Raw genomic sequence first — 21,347 nt, 5'->3', positions numbered from 1 at the left:
CAGCTGGCCCAAACCCCTTGAGAGGAGACGCTTCTCATATGCGCATGCGCAGTCTGTGGGCTCCTGGAGGCTGTCCCTCAGAGCTCACAGCGAGCATGCGCATTGGAAAAAAAATGAGAAAGCTCCATTCTTGAGCGTTCTCTGGCTTCTCCAGCAGTCTCCTTTCGCGTGCGCGTGCGCGTCCTGGAGGGCTGGGGCGCGCAGTCGCTCTCGGCGCCACTTTTTCCCTCCCCTCCCCCCGCTCTTTGAGTCCCTAGTATGGTGCGCGCGCGGATCCGTTCCCACCCTCACGTGACAGGGAGGCGGAGAGAGGAAGGGAAAGGTCAGTGGCGACGTCGGCGGAGCGGAAGGTCAGGGCGGGAGCGGAAGTGGGAGCCGGAGCCTGTCCGCCATTGTGGGGAAGCGGCGCCTAGAGCAGGGGGGGAAGCAGCGCTGCGTCCGGCCGGCCGGCTCCTTCCAGCGGGAACCCGATCGGCGGCGGCGGCGAGCCCGGGCGGAGGCGGCGGCGACAATCAAGCGGCAGCGGGGAGAGCGGCGCGGTCGGTGTGTGCGGGAGTCACTCGAGGCCCAGGCGGAGCGAGGGGATCGCGGCTCCCCGTGAAGAATGTCAGCCACCAGCGTCGACCAGGTACGGGCCGCCGCGGCCCGGGCGCAGGGCGGGAGGAGGAAGCGCCCCAGGCGGAAGGGCCTGCGCGGCCAGGCGGGTCGGAATGCGGCCGGGCCCTTTCCGCCGTCGGGCGGGCAGCGCGGCTTCCCGGGCCTCATCCCCGCGGCCGGCCGCGCGGCTCAGCGCCGCCTGCGCTCTGCAGCGTGGGCTCCTCACCTTCTCCCCCCGCGGGGAGGATCCAGGCAGCCGCAGGCCCCTATTTATAGCCGCAGCTGAGCCGCGCCAGATTCCCTGCTCCGCTCCGAGCCTCCTTGCACCCCCCATCCCAAGGCTTCTGCCTGCTGCTCCCCAACATCTTGTCTTCTGATGCGTCCTCCTTCATTTCCTCTCCTCTGGGCGGCTGATTCCCCTTTATCCCCCTCTCTGGGCCCACGTCCTCCTTAGGATTCTGTCTTCCCCCAGTATGCCCAATGATTCCCTTATCTTTGGATATGGGTCTTTGCTATCCCCTTCTTCGCCACCCACACTCTGGGTCACGGTTGAGACTTCTCTTCCCCCGCACACCCAGAACTCCCTTCGGGTCTGTAATGCTGCCTCCTTTCCCTCTTCCTGTCCTTAATCCTCTTTTCTTATTCCCCCCCCCCCTTCTCTCTGGGCCTCTGACTTCTTCCCTTCCTCAAAGCTCTCTACTGTGTGACCTCCTCTTCCCCCAGACATACCCATCCCTGGGTTTGTGCTTCCTTGTCTTCCACACTTCCCTGCCCTGGGCCTCAGTTGTCCCCTTCTCTACCTATTCTTCATTGGCCTCTGTTGCCTCCTTACCTCTTTCTCCCTACTCCCTCTAGGCCTTTGCCTCCTTCTTGGGCCTCTGCCATTCCCCAAAATGTTCTGCCCCTGATCCTCCTCTCCTCTCTCAAATCCTGTCTGTGCCTCTTTGCCTCTGTACTGTATACTGTATATGCTCCATAGTTTCTCTGCCTGTGTGGGCTGCCATATTGCTTCCTAGCTGTGTTTTTTCTGTTCTTCATTCCTATTTGTGAGTGCCTTCTCTTTCTTTCATCCCATTCTTTTTGTGGACCACTAGCCCACAACTCCACCATCTCTTGGGGTAGGCCCTGGGTCCCTGGGTCTGGTATGTGCTAGGATATGAAGGATTTTTTTTTTAGAGTTAAGGGTTTTTTCCATTTTGTCTGTGTTAAGAGAAAGAGTGACTAACAAATTAGCAAGTCATTAAAGGTTGATGGAGCCAAGGGAGACCCACTGCGGCTTAGTGAAATGTATGTGCCAGAGGAAAGGTGGTGGGTGCATTAGAACTTTGAGTTCGCGGTTTTGTTTTTTCCAAACAGAATTTTATTTTATACAAGATAGTATAACCTTCTCTGTTATAATAATGCTTATTGCCTGACAGATTAAAAGTGCTTTATAATTACTAATCTCACAACAACTCTGATATTATCTCTGTTTCCTCTGTGGAAATGAGCATGATTATACAGGAGTGGGCATATATAACTGATTTGTCTTACGCCCCGCCCAATGCTCAGTCCACTGGATGTCTTGCCTTATTACTGTACATTCCTTTGAGTATCTGAAAAACATATAAAAAGGGTGCTTCACTGAGCTACGCGTTGTAAATGTTGGTCCATTCTTCAGTAACAGTAGTGCCCAACTGTCAGTTTAAAAGATCACATGTTGTAAACAAGTTTCTGTATTTGCAATAGCCTTAGCCTACTAAAAAGGAAGATGTTCTTAAAATTTTATTTTACTTTTATTTTGTTTAGTGCTTTTCTCTCACCTTGAACAATAAGAAAACAAAACCAATTTACCTTGCAGATTCAGTGTTGCAGCTTTTAGGGTTCAGACACTGCAGAGGAATGTTTTTGATTGAAAACCACATAGTTATTTTTACGAGACCTTCTTAGACATTGAGACATTTCTATTTGTCTTGGATTTTATTAACATGTATTTTTACCATATTTTAAGTTTTGGGTGGAATTTAAGTTGACTGTTCCTTTCAATGATAAAATCAGCAAACATAAACCATCATGAATGGAAAATTCAAGGATTTTAGTTTTTGCTAATTTCCCTATTAATATTTTTCCTTTTATTTTTTACCTTTTTATATACAGAGACCTAAAGGACAGGGAAATAAAGGTAAGATAATTCCTTATTATTTATGTCTGAGGCCCTGATCCTGCAATATATGGAAAAAGATGTCCTCAGCCAATTATATAAAGTGAATGTATCTACAAGATATTCTAAAAACTCATTTTATCCAAGGTTGGCAATTTCCTTGGATTATCTAATTTAGGACAGGATGTTGGTAAATACCAGCTTAACCCTGGTTTAGATCAGGAAACGGGGGAAAATAATAGCTTCAGTGGCGAGCAAGTTCAGCAAGCGTAGAATGAATTATTTCAGACTTTAGATACATCCATTCAAAGCTGAGTGATAGGTTTGCTCTGTCCACTACATCAGAGTTGGTCCTCTGCTACAGAATGTTGCATGGCCAAATGTATCTGGACTGCTAGTATGAAACTCTGCATGCTTCACACTGTTTTATTGTCGTTTTCATATAATAAAATGTTTTGGACTTTTGTTTATGTAATATTGAAAACTGAAATGTGAGTAATGACTTATAACTTGCTTGAGAAAATACCAAATCAAAATGTATACAGACACTCTAATGTTCACTCTTATACTGACATATATTAGTATTATACTCACTGCAGTTTTACTTTAATTTAGAGTTGTACAAATAAAATCTCCAAATCTTTATGTAATCACAGTTTGAATATGTAACTAAAACTAAGTATATTCTGGTGTCTATTAAAGAAGCAGTTTTTAAAATATATGATGCCATATCCTGGGATTAACTAGTTTTTCCTGACACACTAAAAAACAGGATTTACCTGGTAAAAACCACTGCTGGTAAATGCCATGTCACGCTGATTTTATCACACCAGCATGACTAGAAGTGGTGTGCTAAGAGTATTTTTCCAATATTTTTAACATGATATATCACTGTAAAAATGCTTTAATATGCTTATCAAAGTAATCATTATCATGAGTAATCAAGGAATAAGAAGTAGCTGTTTCCATTTAGCTATCTTTCAGTGAAAATGTTGGCATAATGTCCTTGAGTATACCTTAGGCATTTACACCAACCCTATTCATTGTTACTTATTAATGTCTAATGGGGATCATTTGTTCTAAAGAACAATGATCATGTGTGTTCATTTAGTTTCTTACTCATACCCATGAACAGAACACATCACCACTCCTATTCTGAGAAATCTTCACTGGTGTCTTGTTCATTTCAGAATCCAGTACAGAGCATTCCTTCTAGCAGTTATCCAGCTTCTCTGTTTTCACTTCTTCCACCTATCTGTTAGCACATTACTAATGCTCTTTAAATTCCATACTCTTTTAGCTTATCCTCCCCCACAAAAACTCTGCTCACTTTCCTTAACTCTTCCCCCTAAAAGTACCTGGAAAAGCCTGTGCCTAAATGGCTGTGACTTTCCAGATCATATTTTATGACTAACACTTCTCTCGGTCCTGCAGTTTATAATCTTTTGTTTAATACAGTAATCAGATTTTATTCTGTGACCCTCCCCCATCTCCGCCACAGTTTTCTCATGTTTGTTTGTTTGTTTTTTCCTTGGAGATCAGCCGTTTTATTATACTAATAACACACATACAGAATGCAATCTGCCTGATAGATATAATCTGTATTCTCACTGATATCTTCATGCATAGTGTAGAAAACATCTCATATGGATGGATGATACTTAACAAAATCATTTTTATAGCAGTAAAATTGTCATTAAACTATGAACATTATATTCTTTGTAAAGTGTTTGAAAATGATACCATCATATTCATAATCATTGTTAAAAATGCCATATTTATTACTAAAAATCATCCAACAGAAAGAAGGTTTCACAATTTATATCATTTGTGTACTACTTGAATTAAATGCAGTAAATAAAAAATTCATCAAGTAGTAAACTTGTCACTGTTTTAGGATTTTGTTCTCAGTCTCGTCTTACATATAGGCTCTGTCCCTTAGCAATATTAACCTTACCCACATTTTCATCAACACGGCTCCTTAAAGGTGCTTCCCAAATCTACTATCCCAACTTTGACCTATCAGAATGTTCCATCATAATCTCAGACTTTGTGGTGAAGCACTGAATGAACTTTGCCTCCTAAATCCTCTCTCCTTGGCTGTCAAAGCATTGCACAACTCTATTCCTTCCTCCATTTCTGTTCTTCTGTCTTCTTCTTTTGCCACTCATTACTCTCTTTTCAAGCCTGGCTTTTAACCACCTGCTTTTTTCCTTTTCTGCTCTTGTCTTCTTCCATGTTACCTTTGTGCATGGCACTACTTCTTGTTCTTTTATGCCAAGAGGTCTCTACCTTCAACTTTCTCCTTAAACTACACTATTTCTAAGCTATTTAAAGGTGATCTCATGGAGATCTGCACCAATTTGAGTTTTCATCCAGTGTTTTGCTTGATCTGTATTGTCTGTACTTGAATTAGAATTTAAACTTTTTGATGCATGGATTGCCTGTAATTATTTAATAATGAGCATAAATCAAAGTAAAATTCACTAGTCTATATGTACTAGCAGAATTTTGTGATAGGTGCATTATGAATATTGCATAATGTTAGAATCCAAATAAAGCTCTTAAGTAAAACCTTTTTCCAAAACCTAAATGTTGGGCCTAAACTACTGGATCTAGACTATTTTAGATTGCATCCTGTTAAATACTTTATATTAACTGCGTATAACTATATGCTAGTGAAAATGGTTTGTTTGGGACATCTGTCGGTGATACAATCACATACAGCACTAGGCACTATGCAGACGTATAATAAAAGACAATCACTGCCCTAAATAGCTCAGTCTTATAAGACAAGATATTACAGATGATAAAGGGATTGGGGAAGGAGGATGAAGGTAACAGTGATAGGTGTGCTTGGTTACATAGACTAGTTAATATACACAGTTTGAATGGCTCAAAACCATCTGAGTTTTTATTTATGTCATGGGTATAAATAAAGTAGATATTGGTAGTCCCTACTTGGCTATACATTAACAGTTGGTAATCTCCTGCAGGGATCATGATAGGGTTCCTGTTTAAAGTGGTCTTCGAAGCAGGATAGAGTAGTGAGCTGACAGTCTAGTTTGGGGAATATATATATATATATTTCCATACATGGAAGAAAATGGAAAAAAAGGGTAGTTGTGGGCGTCATCTTTGGCAGACGGGAAGGAAGTAGTGCAGTAAGGTATTAGAGGATAAGTAGGAATAGTAGTAAGATATTGTATGAGAGCAGTTAACATTGAAATTGTAAAATACCTTAAAACAATATTGTGAAAGTAACTAAATTATGTGGTCTTGGGAGACTTCTTATCTGACATTCTATTGACAATTAATTATAAATTGAGGGAAAACATACACTATGGCAACCAGAAAAAGAGATCCAGAAAGATCTATATGTAGCAGAGCAGTAATATATAATTCAGGTTTATGTGAAAGAGGCAAGAGTTTGTGTTGCTGCAAGAACTGAATAAGTAAAATACGTTTCTCTGAAGGTTTTGTCTGTTACAGCTGTCAACTCTTGGACAATTACTGAGAGAGCTTGTTGGTTGGAATAGGCTTCAACCCATATAAAGGTGCCTTTTCTTATGAAAGCGTTTTGATTATTGCTGTTCCAAAACATTTTCTTCTCAATTTGCATGTTCTAATGTATTAAAATTACAAGATACACAGATGTCAGTACTTTCCAGTCATTTCCCACTGTATTATTTGATGTTTTCTTACCTAAAATAAAGCTGTTAAATATAACTGTGAGGTCTCAAACTAGAATGAAGCATAGGAATGAAAGCTTAGTAGGCATTTTTATTAAGTATTTTACATACTAGTTAAGAAAAATCAGCTTCACTCTTTTAATGCTGTGACTGGAGGCCAGCTGAGGTCACTCAGTTAGGGTGAACTGCAAAGAATGGGGCATAAAACTGGTGGATATTCCAATACTTAGATTTACCAAGCCAGCATAAAACAGCTTCTTCATTACCATACTGGTTACTTAGAAGTCCAAACAACACAGTTCCCTTAAAGTGATCCAGCCTCAGGCCTTGATCCAGGTACCTAAATCAAATGATGTTTTCTGAAAGTCTTATTTCATTATATAAAAGAAAAGGTTCTACCAATCCAAAAGGCTCCGACACATTACCTCCCAGGTTCATGAATGTTTCAGCTCTTACCCAAATACATGCTACAGCCAATTCTTATTAACTAAACTAAAATTTATTAAACAAGCGAGAACGGTTAAAAGATCAATGTATCTACAGACATGAGTTCAATTCATTGAGGTTTAGATTCATAGCAGAGATGGGTTTCAGAGTGGTAGCCATGTTAGTCTGTATCAGCAAAAAGAACGAGGAGTGCTTGTGACACCTTAGAGGGGGGAGTCCCCAACGCAGTGCCCGCAGGCACCATGGTGCCCACGTACTAGCCAGTGGACGAGCATCCGCCGAAATGCCACCGACAAGCAGCGTCAGCGACGCCTCTGGATGACGCTGCTTGTTGGCGGCGACGCCTATTGACGTTGCCGCTTGGCAGCATTTTGGCAGCGATGCCTATTGATGTTGCCGCTTGTTGGCAGCATTTCGGCGGATGCTCGTCTTCTGTGGCGCCAGACGAAAAAGGTTGGGGACCACTGCCTTAGCGATTAACACATTTATTCGGGCATAAGGTTGGGGAGCTGTCTGTAAGCGAGGACAGGTCTGTCTCCCAAGATCTGTGAGTGTGAGAGATTGTCCTTCAGGATAGGTTGTAGATCCTTGATGATGTGCTGGAGAGGTTTTAGTTGAGGGCTGAATGTGACAGACTCCAACTAGAAACTGCAGAACTGGAATTAATTTGCAAACTGGACACCATTAAATTAGGCCTGAATAAAGACTGGGAGTGGATGGATCATTACACAAAGTAAAAACTATTTCCCCATGCTATTTTTTTTACCCTACTGTTACTCTCACCTTCTTGTCAACTGTTTGAAACGGGCCATCCTGATTATCACTGCAAGCTTTTTTTTTCTCCTGCTGATAATAGCTCACCTTAATTGATTGGTCTACTTAGAGTTGGTATGGCAACACCCATTTTTTCATGTTCTTTATGTATATATATCTTCCTACTATATTTTCCACTGCATGCGTCTGATGAAGTGGGCTTTAGCCCACGAAAGCTTATGCTCAAATAAATTTGTTAGTCTCTAAGGCGCTGCAAGTACTCCTCGTTCTTATAGCAGAGTTGGTGAGCTTTGTAGATGCAAAGAGTTCCTTTAGAATTCAGTTCATACGTTATAGTCCAGTGTCCAAATATCATATTCAGAGCGTACCAACATAACTAGGACCTCAGTCTTGCGATTCAAACTTCCTCTGGTGAAGCTTAAGCAGATCTGAGATGACAGAATCAGGACCCAAGGATTTTTTTATACGATTTCACGTCCTCTTTGACAAGTTGGGATTTCCTCCGGGGAACAGAAGGTAATTAGGATGACTTTGAATGAAGTCCATCACTGGTACTTAGCTACAGAATTAACATAAGGCAATTTGCTTGTTCCTACACCATTCACAGATTATTTGCTATACATTTCAAAGAGAGATGAATACAGAGATATCCTGTGTTTACAATTCATTTAAATGCTAGGATGTTCTTTTGATCCTTGAATTATCAGAAGACAGCATAAGACAGCAACTGTTGATTACATTGTAAACCCTACTCATACATATGTAAATACATAAAAACACAAACATTATCTCCCCATATATGTTTAGAGGGTGGTTTATTTTGCAGGATGTTTAACCCTTTCTAGCCATGCATCACAAATGCAAATTTCATTCTTACATTTTTGTGTCCATCACTTGTGAAAAAGGATACAGGTTAATATTTTGTTAAAATTTTCATTCAAAGCAAAACTATAGTAAAAAGAACATACTGTAAATCTGATTAGTCAGTAGATTGACTAATTATTTACGGAAGTAGGCAATAGAATTTTATTTTGAGGATAGCATTAAGGTAATGGTGCTTTTGAGAACTGTTGGTTAATTACCAGTTAATAGTTTAAGCAAGGTGAAAGTGAATTAGGAACATTGGTGAGCTTTTAGCATAGATCATGTATCTTAACTTGTTTGAAAAGTACTGACTAAATGTGTGGTGCTATCTATGTTGTTTTTTAAATAATAAGCCAGTTCAAGTTAAAGTGAAGAGCTAAAATAAAACATTTTCAGGGCTGGAATTCTTCATCACTAGGAAATTGACAGTATGGCAATCCAGAACTATTTGGTCTCATTGTGGAACCCACACAGCTTTGAGACTGACTGACTGTTATCTGTTGTCCTGCTTGTCCAATTTAGGTCCATATTCTGTTTGCATGGAGCTCAGCCAAAGCTGTGTCAAGACAATTTGAATCTGCTTGGAAAGTGGTATTGGTATCGTGAAGAGGGATACTTGCTTCAGTTCCCATCCACTGGAGAGTGACTGTGTTAGATGTTAGGTAGCTGCAGTGCCCTATCTGGGGAAAGGGATGTAAATCTAGCCTTAGGTATAACATTGGAGAAGTGCTTAAGTATTGTGTTTAAGTATCGTGCTTTGGTGTTGTGAAGCAGGCTGATATGCTATATAATGCAGTGTTGGGGTACCATGGAAGGTCTGCCTATCTTTCACATGGAAATCCCAAGTTATAGATTAGAGGAAAGAGCAAGGAAAGTATTAGGTTCTAGACTTGTCTCCCATTGGAAGTGGTGGAAACTTCATAATATTGTTTCTAAACAAAATACTAAAAAAGTGAGAGCAATCTGGCATTTTTGAGGGAGAGATTGAGTGATATGAAGGTCTTGTGTTTCCACCTTCTGATTCTAGGTTATCCCAGAGGAAAGGGGAGAATAGGATATCCCAGTTGGTAGCAGGAAGCATGTTGGGAGGGAGGGTAACATCACTTCAGGGACTCAGCTCCTGCTTCTTTCTCCTCTTTCCTTGCAAGTGTTACTACAAGGTTGTAGGGGATAGCAGAGTAGGAGCCAAAGGGGGTGGGTAAGAAGCTCATTTGCATAATCTTCCTATCCACCTGTTGAGCCACTCACTTCGCACTGGTTCCAAGCTGTCCGGGACTGGAAGGAACTGGGAAATGTATTCATTCCTCCCAGGTAGTAATGTTTTTTCCCAGAGGATTTTGCCCTTAGATTGTGAACTTCCTGAGGTAATGGAACTTGCTTTCCTAAGTCTTTGAGTACTCATTATGCTATATATTATACAGTTTTAAAAAGTGTATTTACTGTGTTATACAAACTTGGTATGGCAAATTTCCTCTTGCAGTGAAAGTAACATAGATATGTTAATAAACTCAGATTTCTCCCTTCCCGCCTCCCCCCCCCCCAAAAGTGGAAATAGCACTATGACCATACTAGTATAAATGTGAAGCTCTGAGAAACAGGGCATTTCAACACTTAAGCAGTTTAGTAGAGTTACAGACTGAGGCTATGGCTACACTTGCACTTCAAAGCACTGCTGCAGCAGCGCTTTGAAGCGCTAAGTGTAGTCAAAGCGCCAGCGCTGGGAGAGAGCTCTCCCAGCGCTGTCCGTACTCCACCTCCCTGTGGGGAATAACGTACAGTGCTGGGGCTTTGACCACACTGGCGCTTTGCAGCGCCGCAATTTGCAGCGCTGGAGAGGGTGTGTTTTCACACCCTGCTGCAGCGCTGCAAATTTGCAAGTGTAGCCAAGGCCTGAGCTGTGACATGACAGTTTGGTTTGTTCTTCATTGTACAAGTTTTCTGCAGACAATAATGCTGAATTCATTTGGTTTTTTTCCCCCTTATGACTGCAGGAAAAATGGTTCGCTCTGACACACTCCTGCACTGTGAAATTATGCCAAGTGAGTGTGTCTGCAGGTGCTTTATCACAGAAAAAAAGCGAATCGTAAACCATCAGACCTCTGTCATTCATGAAACATAAGATTTCCTTTCCTAAAAAGTATTTGTAAATCTTGAGCTGAACTATAAGACACTGTTGTTTCTTCATTGGATTACTTTCTAAGAACTGTCATCTAAGCACTCATTAAAATTGATGCAACAATGCAGTGTAGGATTAAACAGAAGAGAACCTGTCTACCTGATTATTTGTAACAAGTACTTTATAACATGTATAGTTGTTTAATGAAATTATCTTGGAATTAAATCTTACAAGCAAAACTTACTTGCTGTGCTTTTGTGAATACTGTATGTATATATCATCAAAATTTGTTACCTCATTTGATTCAATAGCCTAGGCTTTAGATGGTTTTTTCTCTCAAAGAGAAATATCATGTACTAGCTTTTAAACACTTCTGAGATCTAAAATGTAACAAAGTCCTGGTAATTGAATCAATACGAGATGTTCTGCTTCTCAAAAACCAGGAGAACAGGCAGTTCACCATACAGATGACAATTTAGTAGAAAATAAGACCGAACTGGTTTTTTTGTTTTGAATTTAAGTTACACCACCACAATTCTAAAAGAGTGTCTAATACAAGCTTGCTTTTCAGTTTCAGTACAAAACGGTTCGATTCATCAAAAGGATGCAGTAAATGATGATGACTTTGAGCCATATCTAAGTAGCCAGACAAATCAGGTGAGCATTCGTTGCTATTCTAAAGTATATTCAGAGTTTGTGTAGCTGAGCTTTCCTCATCTTACACCAATTTGCATGTTTGAAATATAACTTAATGCTTAGCCTGTAATAGGTCTAAAACATGTCATCTTTTTAATAGTAATGTTCTTGTGAAGCTTCAAGTAAAAGATCAGATTAAGTTTAATCGGTTCTGTGTGTCTAAGATAGATATGCATATGTATGCATTCTAGAATCAGATGTATCCTTTACTTTTTTGCCTTCTAACTAAGTGAGTTCAGTATACCCCTGCTATATTGTTAAGACAATAGTGCCTGGGTCCCTAGGTAGTAGTAATGGTGTACACATGATTACCACTGAAGTCAATGGGAGTTGTTAATATACAATTGATAGCATAATCAAGGCCCCTGAAGTTTTAATATTGCCTGTTGTGTAAGTTTTCTGCCAGTAAATGGATGACTTCACTTTCTGGAGCTGTGGATCCTCCATCTTTTGTAAAACTAAATTAATTTTTTATTAAAACATTTAATTCAATAATTAAGATAAACCTGAAAGTTCCAGGATCCTCTTTTTGGGATGGAGGAAGGGGGTTTTCCTTTCCTTCCCACCTGCTTTGATGTTACAACACTGGGCTGTTTTCTGTGAGAAGAAGACGGGAAGTGGCATCTTTGCAAACCAATCAATGCCACTTGAGTCATCTGAAGGGAGTCTTTAAAGTGATTTGAGCTATACCTTTCAAAGGGCTGAATGCTTTGCTTCCTCAGCACCTTTATTCCATGAGCCCTGGGATCTGGGAGTGAACTCAGCATGCAAATTTTACATTACTTCTCTAGACCATTGAATTGAATCTCATGTTTGATGTTATAAATATTGTGGGACTGTTTTTATGAGATGCGTGAGTACTTTTTATAATCTCTTATCTAGAACTGAATAGACACCCGGGTGTTCTTCCACGAAGCACTGAACATAATTTCATTTTAATAGTAATGAGAACCTTAGCAAGAAACAAATATAAGAAAACTGCAGTCATATTTACAAATTGTCTTATTTTTTAATTTTATTTAAAAAATACCTTAGTTTAGTCCCTTTGCTGTTAAGAATTAATTTGATTTGGTGGTGTAATTTTGCATGCCCAGGTTTGAACTTTTAAATTGGTATACACAATGTAGATGTTTACTGATGAATATCCTTATGTTTCTCTTACTTATAGATAGCATGATTCTAATTCTAAGGATTGGATAAGGCCCTCGTTTGAAACTTATTTTCTAAAATACAGTAAACTTAAAATAATTGTAAGCTTTTCTAATTATTTTTAAGTGCAGTAACACATGACTAGGCCTTGGAGTGTCCAATATTTGGATTCATGTTGGAATTCACACCTGGTTGTTGGTTTATTGCTTGCTTTTAAATGTGTTACTTAGTATTAGTTGGTAAAACACTGAATATTCTGAGACCTCTTTTGCTACCAGATGGATTTCAAGAATCCATGTATGTCTAAGTAATATAAAATATAAGGTCTATCGAGACTGGGTTTGTGTATGAAGAAAGAGCTGCTTATAACAAATACAACTAATGTAACAACATGTGAGTTTTGCAAATTGTATGTACCTGTGTTATAATAAAAAGAACAGGAGTACTTGTGGCACCTTAAAGACTAACAAATTTATTTTAGCATGAGCTTTCGTGAGCTATAGCTCACTTCTTCGGATGCATAGAATGGAACACACAGACAGGAGACATTTATACATACAGAGAACATGAAAAGGTGGAAGTACATATATGCATGCATACATGTTCTCTGTATGTATAAATGTCTCCTGTCTGTGTGTTCCATTCTATGTATCCGAAGAAGTGAGCTATAGCTCACGAAAGCTCATGCTAAAATAAATTTGTTAGTCTTTAAGGTGCCACAAGTACTCCTGTTCTTTTTGCGGATACAGACTAACACGGCTGCTACTCTGAAACCTGTGTTATAATAGTCTCTCAGCACTTGCATGAAGCATTTCCATCTCTACTGAAGTTCTACTTCAAGTTAGTTGAATAGCTTCTTCTTCACATATGGGTATCTTTAATCTTGCTTAATATATTAAGCGCTAAATTTCTCAAGTTCTTTATCAGTCTATAACTAGGTATGGGAGAATTCAGTTTTGTTTTTTAAATTGACAGATATCAATGTTTATTTTAAAGCATTTTTTTAAGATACTGGTATTATTGTGAGTGTCAGACCCTGGTAGAATCAGACTATTTAATGACACTAGATGTTGAGATTCAAAAAGTTAAAGCTTTATAACCATTAAAAAGCACATTGTCAACATTACATGTCAAAATATACAAATATTCTTAAATCAAACCCTTAAATTCTCAAGCAGCATTTTTCTTTCTTTGCCTGTTTGTAAATTTCTGTTATCAAAAGGAATTTTTTTTTGTTGGCTTGTATGTAGGCAGTGAAATCAGCACTTACTGATATTTACCAGTAAAAAAAAAACCCTCATCCTTCCATGCCTATCTATAATCAAAGGTTAACATCACCATACCCATAGTAGACTTTAGGATGACAGTAAATACTCTGGTTGATATTACATACAGTAGAACCTCAGAGTTGTGAACATTAGAGTTATGAACTGAGCGGTCACCGCCCTCATTTGGAAACAGAAGTATGCAATCTGGCAGCAGCAGAGACCAAAGGGGGCGGAGGGGAAGCAAATACAGTACAGTACTGGGTTAAATGTAAAGTACTAAAAAAATGGCAAGTTTAAAAAATAAAAAAGATTGGACAGGGTACGGAAACTCTGCTTTTTTCATTTAAATTAAGATTAAAAGCAGCATTTTTCTTCTGCATATTAAAGCTTTGAAGCTATATTAAGTCAATGTTCCGTTGTAAACATTTGTTAGAACAACTATAACATTTTGTTCAGAGTTGCAAACGTTTCAGAGTTATGAACAACCTCCATTTCTGAGGTGTTCATAACTCTGAGGTTTTACTGTATGTAATTTTTTACTACAGAAAAAGGTGGATTTAGACTAAAGTGAACTTTGAAAAAATAAACTTGATGCATGTGAGGCTCAAAGGGATAGCTCAGTGGTTTGAGCATTGGCCTGCTAAACCTAGGGTTGTGAGTTCAGTCCTTGAGGGGGCCACTTAGGGATGTGGGGCAAAATCAGTACTTGGTCCTGCTAGTGAAGGCAGAGGGCTGGACTCAATGACCTTTCGGGGTCCCTTCCAGTTCTGTGAGATAGGTATATCTCCATATAATCTCAGATAAAAATCTGTTTGAGATTTCTGTAGCCTTAAAGGAAAAGGGAATATTGTAAATAGAGCATCAACATTATTTGTTGTCTGATACCTGCCATTTTCCCTTGAATTATGTTGATGATGGAAAGTTCCACTGCTGATTTTACTTTATTTTCTTGCAGAGTAACAGCTATCCACCAATGTCAGACCCATACATGCCTAGTTATTATGCTCCATCCATTGGATTTCCATATTCTCTAAGTGAAGCAGCATGGTCCACTGCAGGTGACCCTCCAATGCCATACTTGACAACCTATGGACAGATGAGCAATGGTGAACATCACTATATACCTGATGGTGTGTTTAGTCAACCTGGGGCTTTAGGAAATACCCCTCCATTCCTTGGTCAACATGGATTTAATTTTTTTCCTGGGAATGCAGATTTCTCTACATGGGGGACAAGTGGATCTCAGGGACAATCAACACAAAGCTCTGCTTATAGCAGCAGCTATGGCTATCCACCTAGCTCTCTTGGTAGAGCCATAGCAGATGGACAGGCTGGATTTGGCAATGATACTTTGAGCAAGGTGCCTGGGATTAGCAGCATTGAGCAAGGCATGAGTGGACTGAAAATTGGTGGGGATATGACAGCTGCTGTGACAAAAACTGTAGGTTCAGCTCTGAGCAGTACAGGTATGACAAGCATTGCAGCAAATAGTGTGCCCCCAGTTAGCAGTTCAGCACCTAAACCAACCTCCTGGGCTGCCATCGCTAGGAAGCCTGCTAAACCTCAGCCGAAACTCAAGCCTAAGGGTAATGTGGGAATTGGGGGCCCTGCTGTACCACCACCTCCTATAAAACACAACATGAACATTGGAACTTGGGATGAGAAAGGATCCGTGGTAAAAGCACCCCCTTCCCAGCCAATACTGCCTCCTCAGACTATAATACAGCAGCCTCAGCCATTAATTCAACCACCACCATTGGTGCAAAGCCAACTGCCTCAACAGCAGCCTCAGCCACCACAACCACAGCAGCAACAAGGACCTCAGCAGCAGGCCCAGCCTCACCAGTTGCAGCAGCAACAGCAGCTGCAAAACCGCTGGGTAGCTCCTCGTAACAGGGGCGTGGGCTTCAGCCAGAACAATGGAGGAGTTGGCAGCGAAAACTTTGGCTTAGGTGTTGTACCTGTCAGCTCTTCACCTGGTGTGGAGGTGCACCCAGTACTGGAGAAACTAAAGGCCATAAACAACTATAATCCCAAAGACTTTGATTGGAATCTGAAGAATGGACGTGTGTTTATAATCAAAAGCTATTCGGAGGACGATATACACCGCTCCATTAAATACTCTATCTGGTGTAGTACTGAACATGGTAATAAACGCTTGGATGCTGCTTACCGTTCCCTGAATGGGAAAGGTCCACTCTATTTACTCTTCAGTGTGAATGGCAGTGGACATTTTTGTGGAGTGGCTGAGATGAAGTCTGTTGTGGACTACAATGCATATGCCGGAGTCTGGTCTCAGGATAAGTGGAAGGGGAAGTTTGATGTTAAGTGGATCTTTGTCAAAGACGTTCCCAATAACCAGCTGCGGCACATTCGTTTGGAAAACAATGACAACAAACCGGTTACCAATTCGAGGGACACTCAAGAGGTACCCCTAGAAAAAGCCAAGCAAGTGCTTAAAATAATTGCTACTTTCAAGCATACCACCTCAATCTTTGATGACTTTGCACACTATGAAAAGCGTCAAGAGGAGGAGGAAGCCATGCGTAGGGTAAGAATCCAATTTCATTATAGCAATTTTTCTGTAGTGTCTTTGGGTTGGGTTTTTTTTTTTTTTGGGTTCCCTAGTTATTTCTTACAACTCAATTTGCAGTATACATTGAAGCAGAAAGTAATACTACCTTGTCCCAATCTGGTTATAGTGCTTTGGTAGTTGATGTAAGAGCCAGTTACAAATTAGATTGTTTTAATTCTTGTGGTTAAATCTAAATTATATGTGGAGTAACATGAATGGAACAATCCTAATTTAATGCTGCAACAGATAATTCTCAAGTAAAATGATTTTTTTAAAATCAAGTTTCTAACAGAATACTAATCTGAAAATTTGTGCTTAGGTCAGTTTGTGTTTGTCTTAGCTTTTAAAGTTTTTTAAAATGTGTAAGCAGCCCAGTGAGCACGTTTACAGGGTTAGAAATATTTTTAGTGGCTCTTTAATAGTGTTGTCTCATATATATCAACTTGTATTGTCTGTAGAGGAAATGTGTGCCTACAGCAATATAATTTCATTGGGGAAAATATCTAAAAATTGTGCTTTTTTCGTGGTGTCAAATTTCAGAAAATTTACTTGAAAAATATTAAATATAACTTTTCCTTTTAAAGTTTATAGTGTTCACCTTTTCTGTCTTTCCTGTCCCCTTCTCCTCCCGCCCCCCACACCGGCCCTATTAGGTATTTCTATTTTTGCATTTATAGGGAAGATTCTTTCCTCTCCATTGATTTTTACTGCTGGTCTTCACAGTCCAGTTGTGCTAGACTTATTTCTTTTGAAGATATAAGTCTGTGTCAAAGCTGAGTAGTAGTTAGATTTATGGAAGGTTCATCTGATGTCTTGAAAAATTTACCAGATCTACTAGTCAGAATACTACTATAAACCTGTTAGCTCATGTGCTCAGATATTGCAGGGATGAGTGCAAGAATTTGGGAAGACTGAAGAGCCTGCATCAGTGAAGTCTGGGGACTTTGTTCTAGCTTGAACTCTTAACTCTCTGCCACCACATGCTGCTTGGCAAAAGGAGGGTCCTGGAATTGATACCAAGGTATTCTCTGGACCTTGCTCAGGGGGCTCAGTCTTTTGTATCTGTCCCTGGCTACTAGGAGTTTTTGATGCACCACTTCATACTGGCTACCTAGTACTCATATCTTTTTGTCCACTTCAAGGGCTTCCTGGCAGCTGTGAAGGAGGATTTCCATTTAAATATGAAATGAATACCTTTTCCCTCTTCAGTGGCCTCCAAGCTGCTGTCAGAAGGAGGCCTCTACTACAGTTCTTCCCACCTAACCTCAGTTATGTCTTCCTCTGTGGTGACTAGTACAACTGTTTGTTTCTTTTGCTGCTTGTAGCTTTATCAATTAATACCATCTTGAAATTGGCATGGTTCTTGACAGTTTCACTGCTATCCATATTTTCTGAAATAGTAGTAGTGCAACTGTAGTCTTATTTTCACTCTAGTTCTCCTTACCATAGCTGAGTGACAGCAGAGTCACTGTAATAGCGTGCTGACACACACAAATGACATTGTATTAGCTTACATTACATTCATATTTGGAACTATTATTTTGCACCCAGAAGAGTACAAACTATTTTTTCATAATGAAAGTTCTTAACTTTGGCAGAAATTAATGGTTTAGGTTCCATCACTTGCTCGGACAAACTTCAAGTTAATTTTTCAAACCAGAGTTTACCCCCACTGCACTTTGCATTTGTGTTGCCTCTTCTGTAGGACTGCTTACCTGTAGGGATGGGCAACTTTAAGGTGATAGATGGCTACAAAATCCATTAAAACCCTTTTTGGAGGCCATGGATTGCATGACTCAAAATATTTGCTAAAATACAGCATGTTAACATACAGTTAACCATGTATTAACATGTAAAACGGGAGTTTTCTTAAATAGAAAAGACCCTTATCCGATAACCTTTAAATACACCCCCACCCAAAAAAGCCTCCACAAACAGTTTAAACATAACTCTTTAACCATTTTAGTGTGCAGAAAAGTCTAGGATTGATAAACAAAAATAACAAAAACATAAATGTCAACGTTTTGTCTTTGCTGCTTCCAGTCTCTGCTTTGCTCCCTCATTGACACAAGCTCAGGCATAAGAGAGAGCCTATGTGCCAGGTTGCAGTTCCACTCGAATTTGACCCAGCCACTCCTCCCTCCATTATGCCTGCAGGGAAGGGGTTTAGCATTTAGCCCACCCAGCTCTGTTTATTGCTTCTCCACTGGCAGAGGTTCCCCCGCCCAGCCCACCCTTGGACAGTCAGATTGGCTTCCAGGTCCCACAGTCAAAGGGAAAGTAGTAATCAGAGCAGGGTGGTGTGGGGCAGAGCGTGATTGGGCCAGGTGAGTTGCATTGCACCCTGACACAGGGACTCCTGTACCCAGTGTCTGCTCCATTCCCCATCAACACTGGTTCATCTCTGTCCCCTGCAACCCATGTCTGATTACTTCCCTGCCAACAAAGCGGTGTTCACACTACCACTAACATCTGCAAAACTTTGATCTTTCGTGGGGGGGTCTTTTTAAATACCTGTGAAAGAAAAAAGTTTCCTTTGTGTTGTGTACTCAATTCCTTAGGCATCAGAGAGTGTTTACAATAGTAGCACTCCATTCTAGGGCAGCTATCCCACAGTGCAGCGCTCTCCAGTTTGATGATGGGTCTGGTGGGGGTGATCGAGGGGCATCTTGAGTCCCTGCACAGCCTCTTCTCCCCAAACACTGATAAGCTCCAGTAGCTCAGCATTGCTCCAGGCAGGGGATCCTTTGCTCCCTTTAGCAGGCATTTATCACTTGGCTGGATAAGTGAGCACTTGCCAAGAAAACAGGAAGGGGAGTTTCAAAGGGGAGGGGTAAATGTCTGTTTACCTGGCGTCAGAGCAGCAGAGCTGCTGGCCAGAGTGGTCACCTAGGTACTGTGGGATATCCTCAGAAGGTTAAAAGCCATGTAAACAGGAAGAATGTATTTTCACTTGCACATCACTGCAAAATCATCACCAGTAAGCTGGAGGTGGTTTCCTTTTGCGGTGAAATTTCTGAGTTTCACCGCAAAAAGTCATTGACAAGTGTAGACGTTCCCATGGGTTTTGCACAAAAAAGGGGCTTTTCCCGCTTTAACTGGCAAGTGCAAACATGCCCTTAGAGCTTGGCTACACTCGAAACTTCAAAGCGCTGCTGCGGGAGCGCTGCCGCGGGAGCGCTTTGAAGTGTGAGTGTGGCCGCAGCGCCAGCGCTGGGAGAGAGCTCTCCCAGCGCTGCACGTACTCCACCTCCCCGTGGGGATTAGCTTGCAGCGCTGGGAGCCGCGCTCCCAGCGCTGCAGCACTGTTTACACTGGGAACTGAGGAAATTAAAAAGGTGAAGAGGGCCAGGAGTTACTTTAGGAATTCTTTCACAGGTGTGTGTCTGATGGGTCTTGCCCACATTCTCAAGGTCTAACTGATCACCATATTTGGGGTCGGGAAGGAACTTTCCCCCAGGTCAGATTTGCAGAGACCCTGGGAGGGTTTCGTCTTCCTCTACAGCATGTGGCAAAGGTCACTTGCAGGTTTAAACTAGTGTAAATGGTGGATTCTCTGTAATTTGAAGTCTTTAAACCATGATTTGAGAACTTCAGTAACTCAGTCAGAAGTTAGGGGCCTGTTACAGTCATGGGAGGGTGAGGTCTGTGATCTGCAGTGTGCAGGAGGTCAGACTAGATCAGGGTAGTCAGTTATTTTTTGTCAAGGTCCAGACTCCAGAGAAAATAATAAAAATAACAATAATGATAAGTAAATACAAAGATTTAGAGGTCTGTTCAAAAGCAGTTTCAGAAATGCAGTAATTTGAATCTCTGAAGCTGTGTGCAGTTTATAGATAATTGGATAATCCTTTTCTTTCTAGTGCCAGGCTAGATTTTTATTTTTATCATACCTAATTTGGTGTATTCGGTAATGCTGATAGAACTAAACATTCTGGGTGTTATACGGGTTAAGTACATGCCTATTTTCTATAGCAGCTGTGATAATTGCTTTGTTTCTCTTTAATGGGGTGTGTACTTTTCAAAAAGCTGTTTTTTCATGTTAATAAATTATTAAATACATTAAATAGCAGTAGTCAGTTGCACATTTCTTGAAGTTCAATTAGGATTTTATTGTGCATCTGTAATAACAAATTTCCTTAGTCAGTTATCTAAACAGCAAATTATTTATGGATTTAATTACTTTTATAACTGTGACTGTTCCAACTAACTTATTTTAGAATAATTGGTTTTAAAAATTTAATCTAACAATTTGGGATGATCAATAATTAATTTCAAATAGGACTTGACTTTGTTCTATTAAAATATGGCAGTATCCCTATTAAAGTGCGTATAGTTTTATCTGACCAGGATAAAAGTAATCTTTTGAAATACTATGTTTAATTAATTTTTAAGTGATTATTTACCATCTCTAAACTCATTGGAATAAATCCCCTTGTAATGTATACCACTTTAGCATTATTTGGCATTAAGGGTGGAAACAGATTGTGCTTTTAAATTTTACCTATGTACAATAATCATGCATTTTTTTTTTGTTCTTTGGATTTTACTTTCCCATTTTAAACATGGAGGCATGGCGGGGGGAGAGTATCTAATCTTTAATCAAAGAGCAAAGTAATTGTAATATTGTTTCATATGTGATCTGTCAGCGGAATGTGAACTCATCTGAGGCCTTGTTAATTACACCACTACCTTGATATAACGCTGTCCTTGGGAGCCAAAACATCTTAGCGCGTTATAGGTGAAACCGTGTTATATTGAACTTGCTTTGATCCACTGGAGTGCACAGCCCTGCCCACCTGGAGCACTGCTTTACCGCATTATATCCAAATTCATGTTATATCGGGTGGCGTTATATAGAGGTAGTGGTGTATTAGTTTGTACTGTTCAACATTGTATAAAAATCTGCATTTATACAAACAATTCAGAAAATAGAACACCTAGGGACAGTCTTCCAGCTGAAAGTGATAAAGATGTCTCTGAAACTGGCAATTTTTGAGACGGAAAAATTGCAAAAAATTTAATTGCA

General features: G+C 40.3%; 1 protein-coding gene across 2 annotated transcripts in view; it reads left to right on the top strand.

Annotated features, from left to right (window-relative positions):
* Positions 1-275: 275 nt before the first annotated feature.
* Positions 276-21,347, top strand: part of YTHDF3 (YTH N6-methyladenosine RNA binding protein 3) — a 42,656-nt gene continuing 21,584 nt past the window's right edge. The window contains exons 1-4 of one of the 2 annotated variants that reach the window (XM_045005626.1): positions 276-628; positions 2,734-2,758; positions 11,202-11,287; positions 14,699-16,294. In XM_045005626.1, coding sequence (XP_044861561.1) covers positions 605-628; positions 2,734-2,758; positions 11,202-11,287; positions 14,699-16,294 — 1,731 coding nt within the window. In that variant the 5' untranslated portion in view covers positions 276-604. The remainder of the gene's footprint in view (positions 629-2,733; positions 2,759-11,201; positions 11,288-14,698; positions 16,295-21,347) is intronic. The other variant, XM_045005627.1, reaches the window with a different exon arrangement.

This window comes from Mauremys mutica, chromosome 2 (assembly GCF_020497125.1).
Source record: "Mauremys mutica isolate MM-2020 ecotype Southern chromosome 2, ASM2049712v1, whole genome shotgun sequence".
Taxonomy (NCBI): Eukaryota; Metazoa; Chordata; order Testudines; family Geoemydidae; genus Mauremys; species Mauremys mutica.
This window is presented reverse-complemented; position numbering and strand designations above follow the sequence as displayed.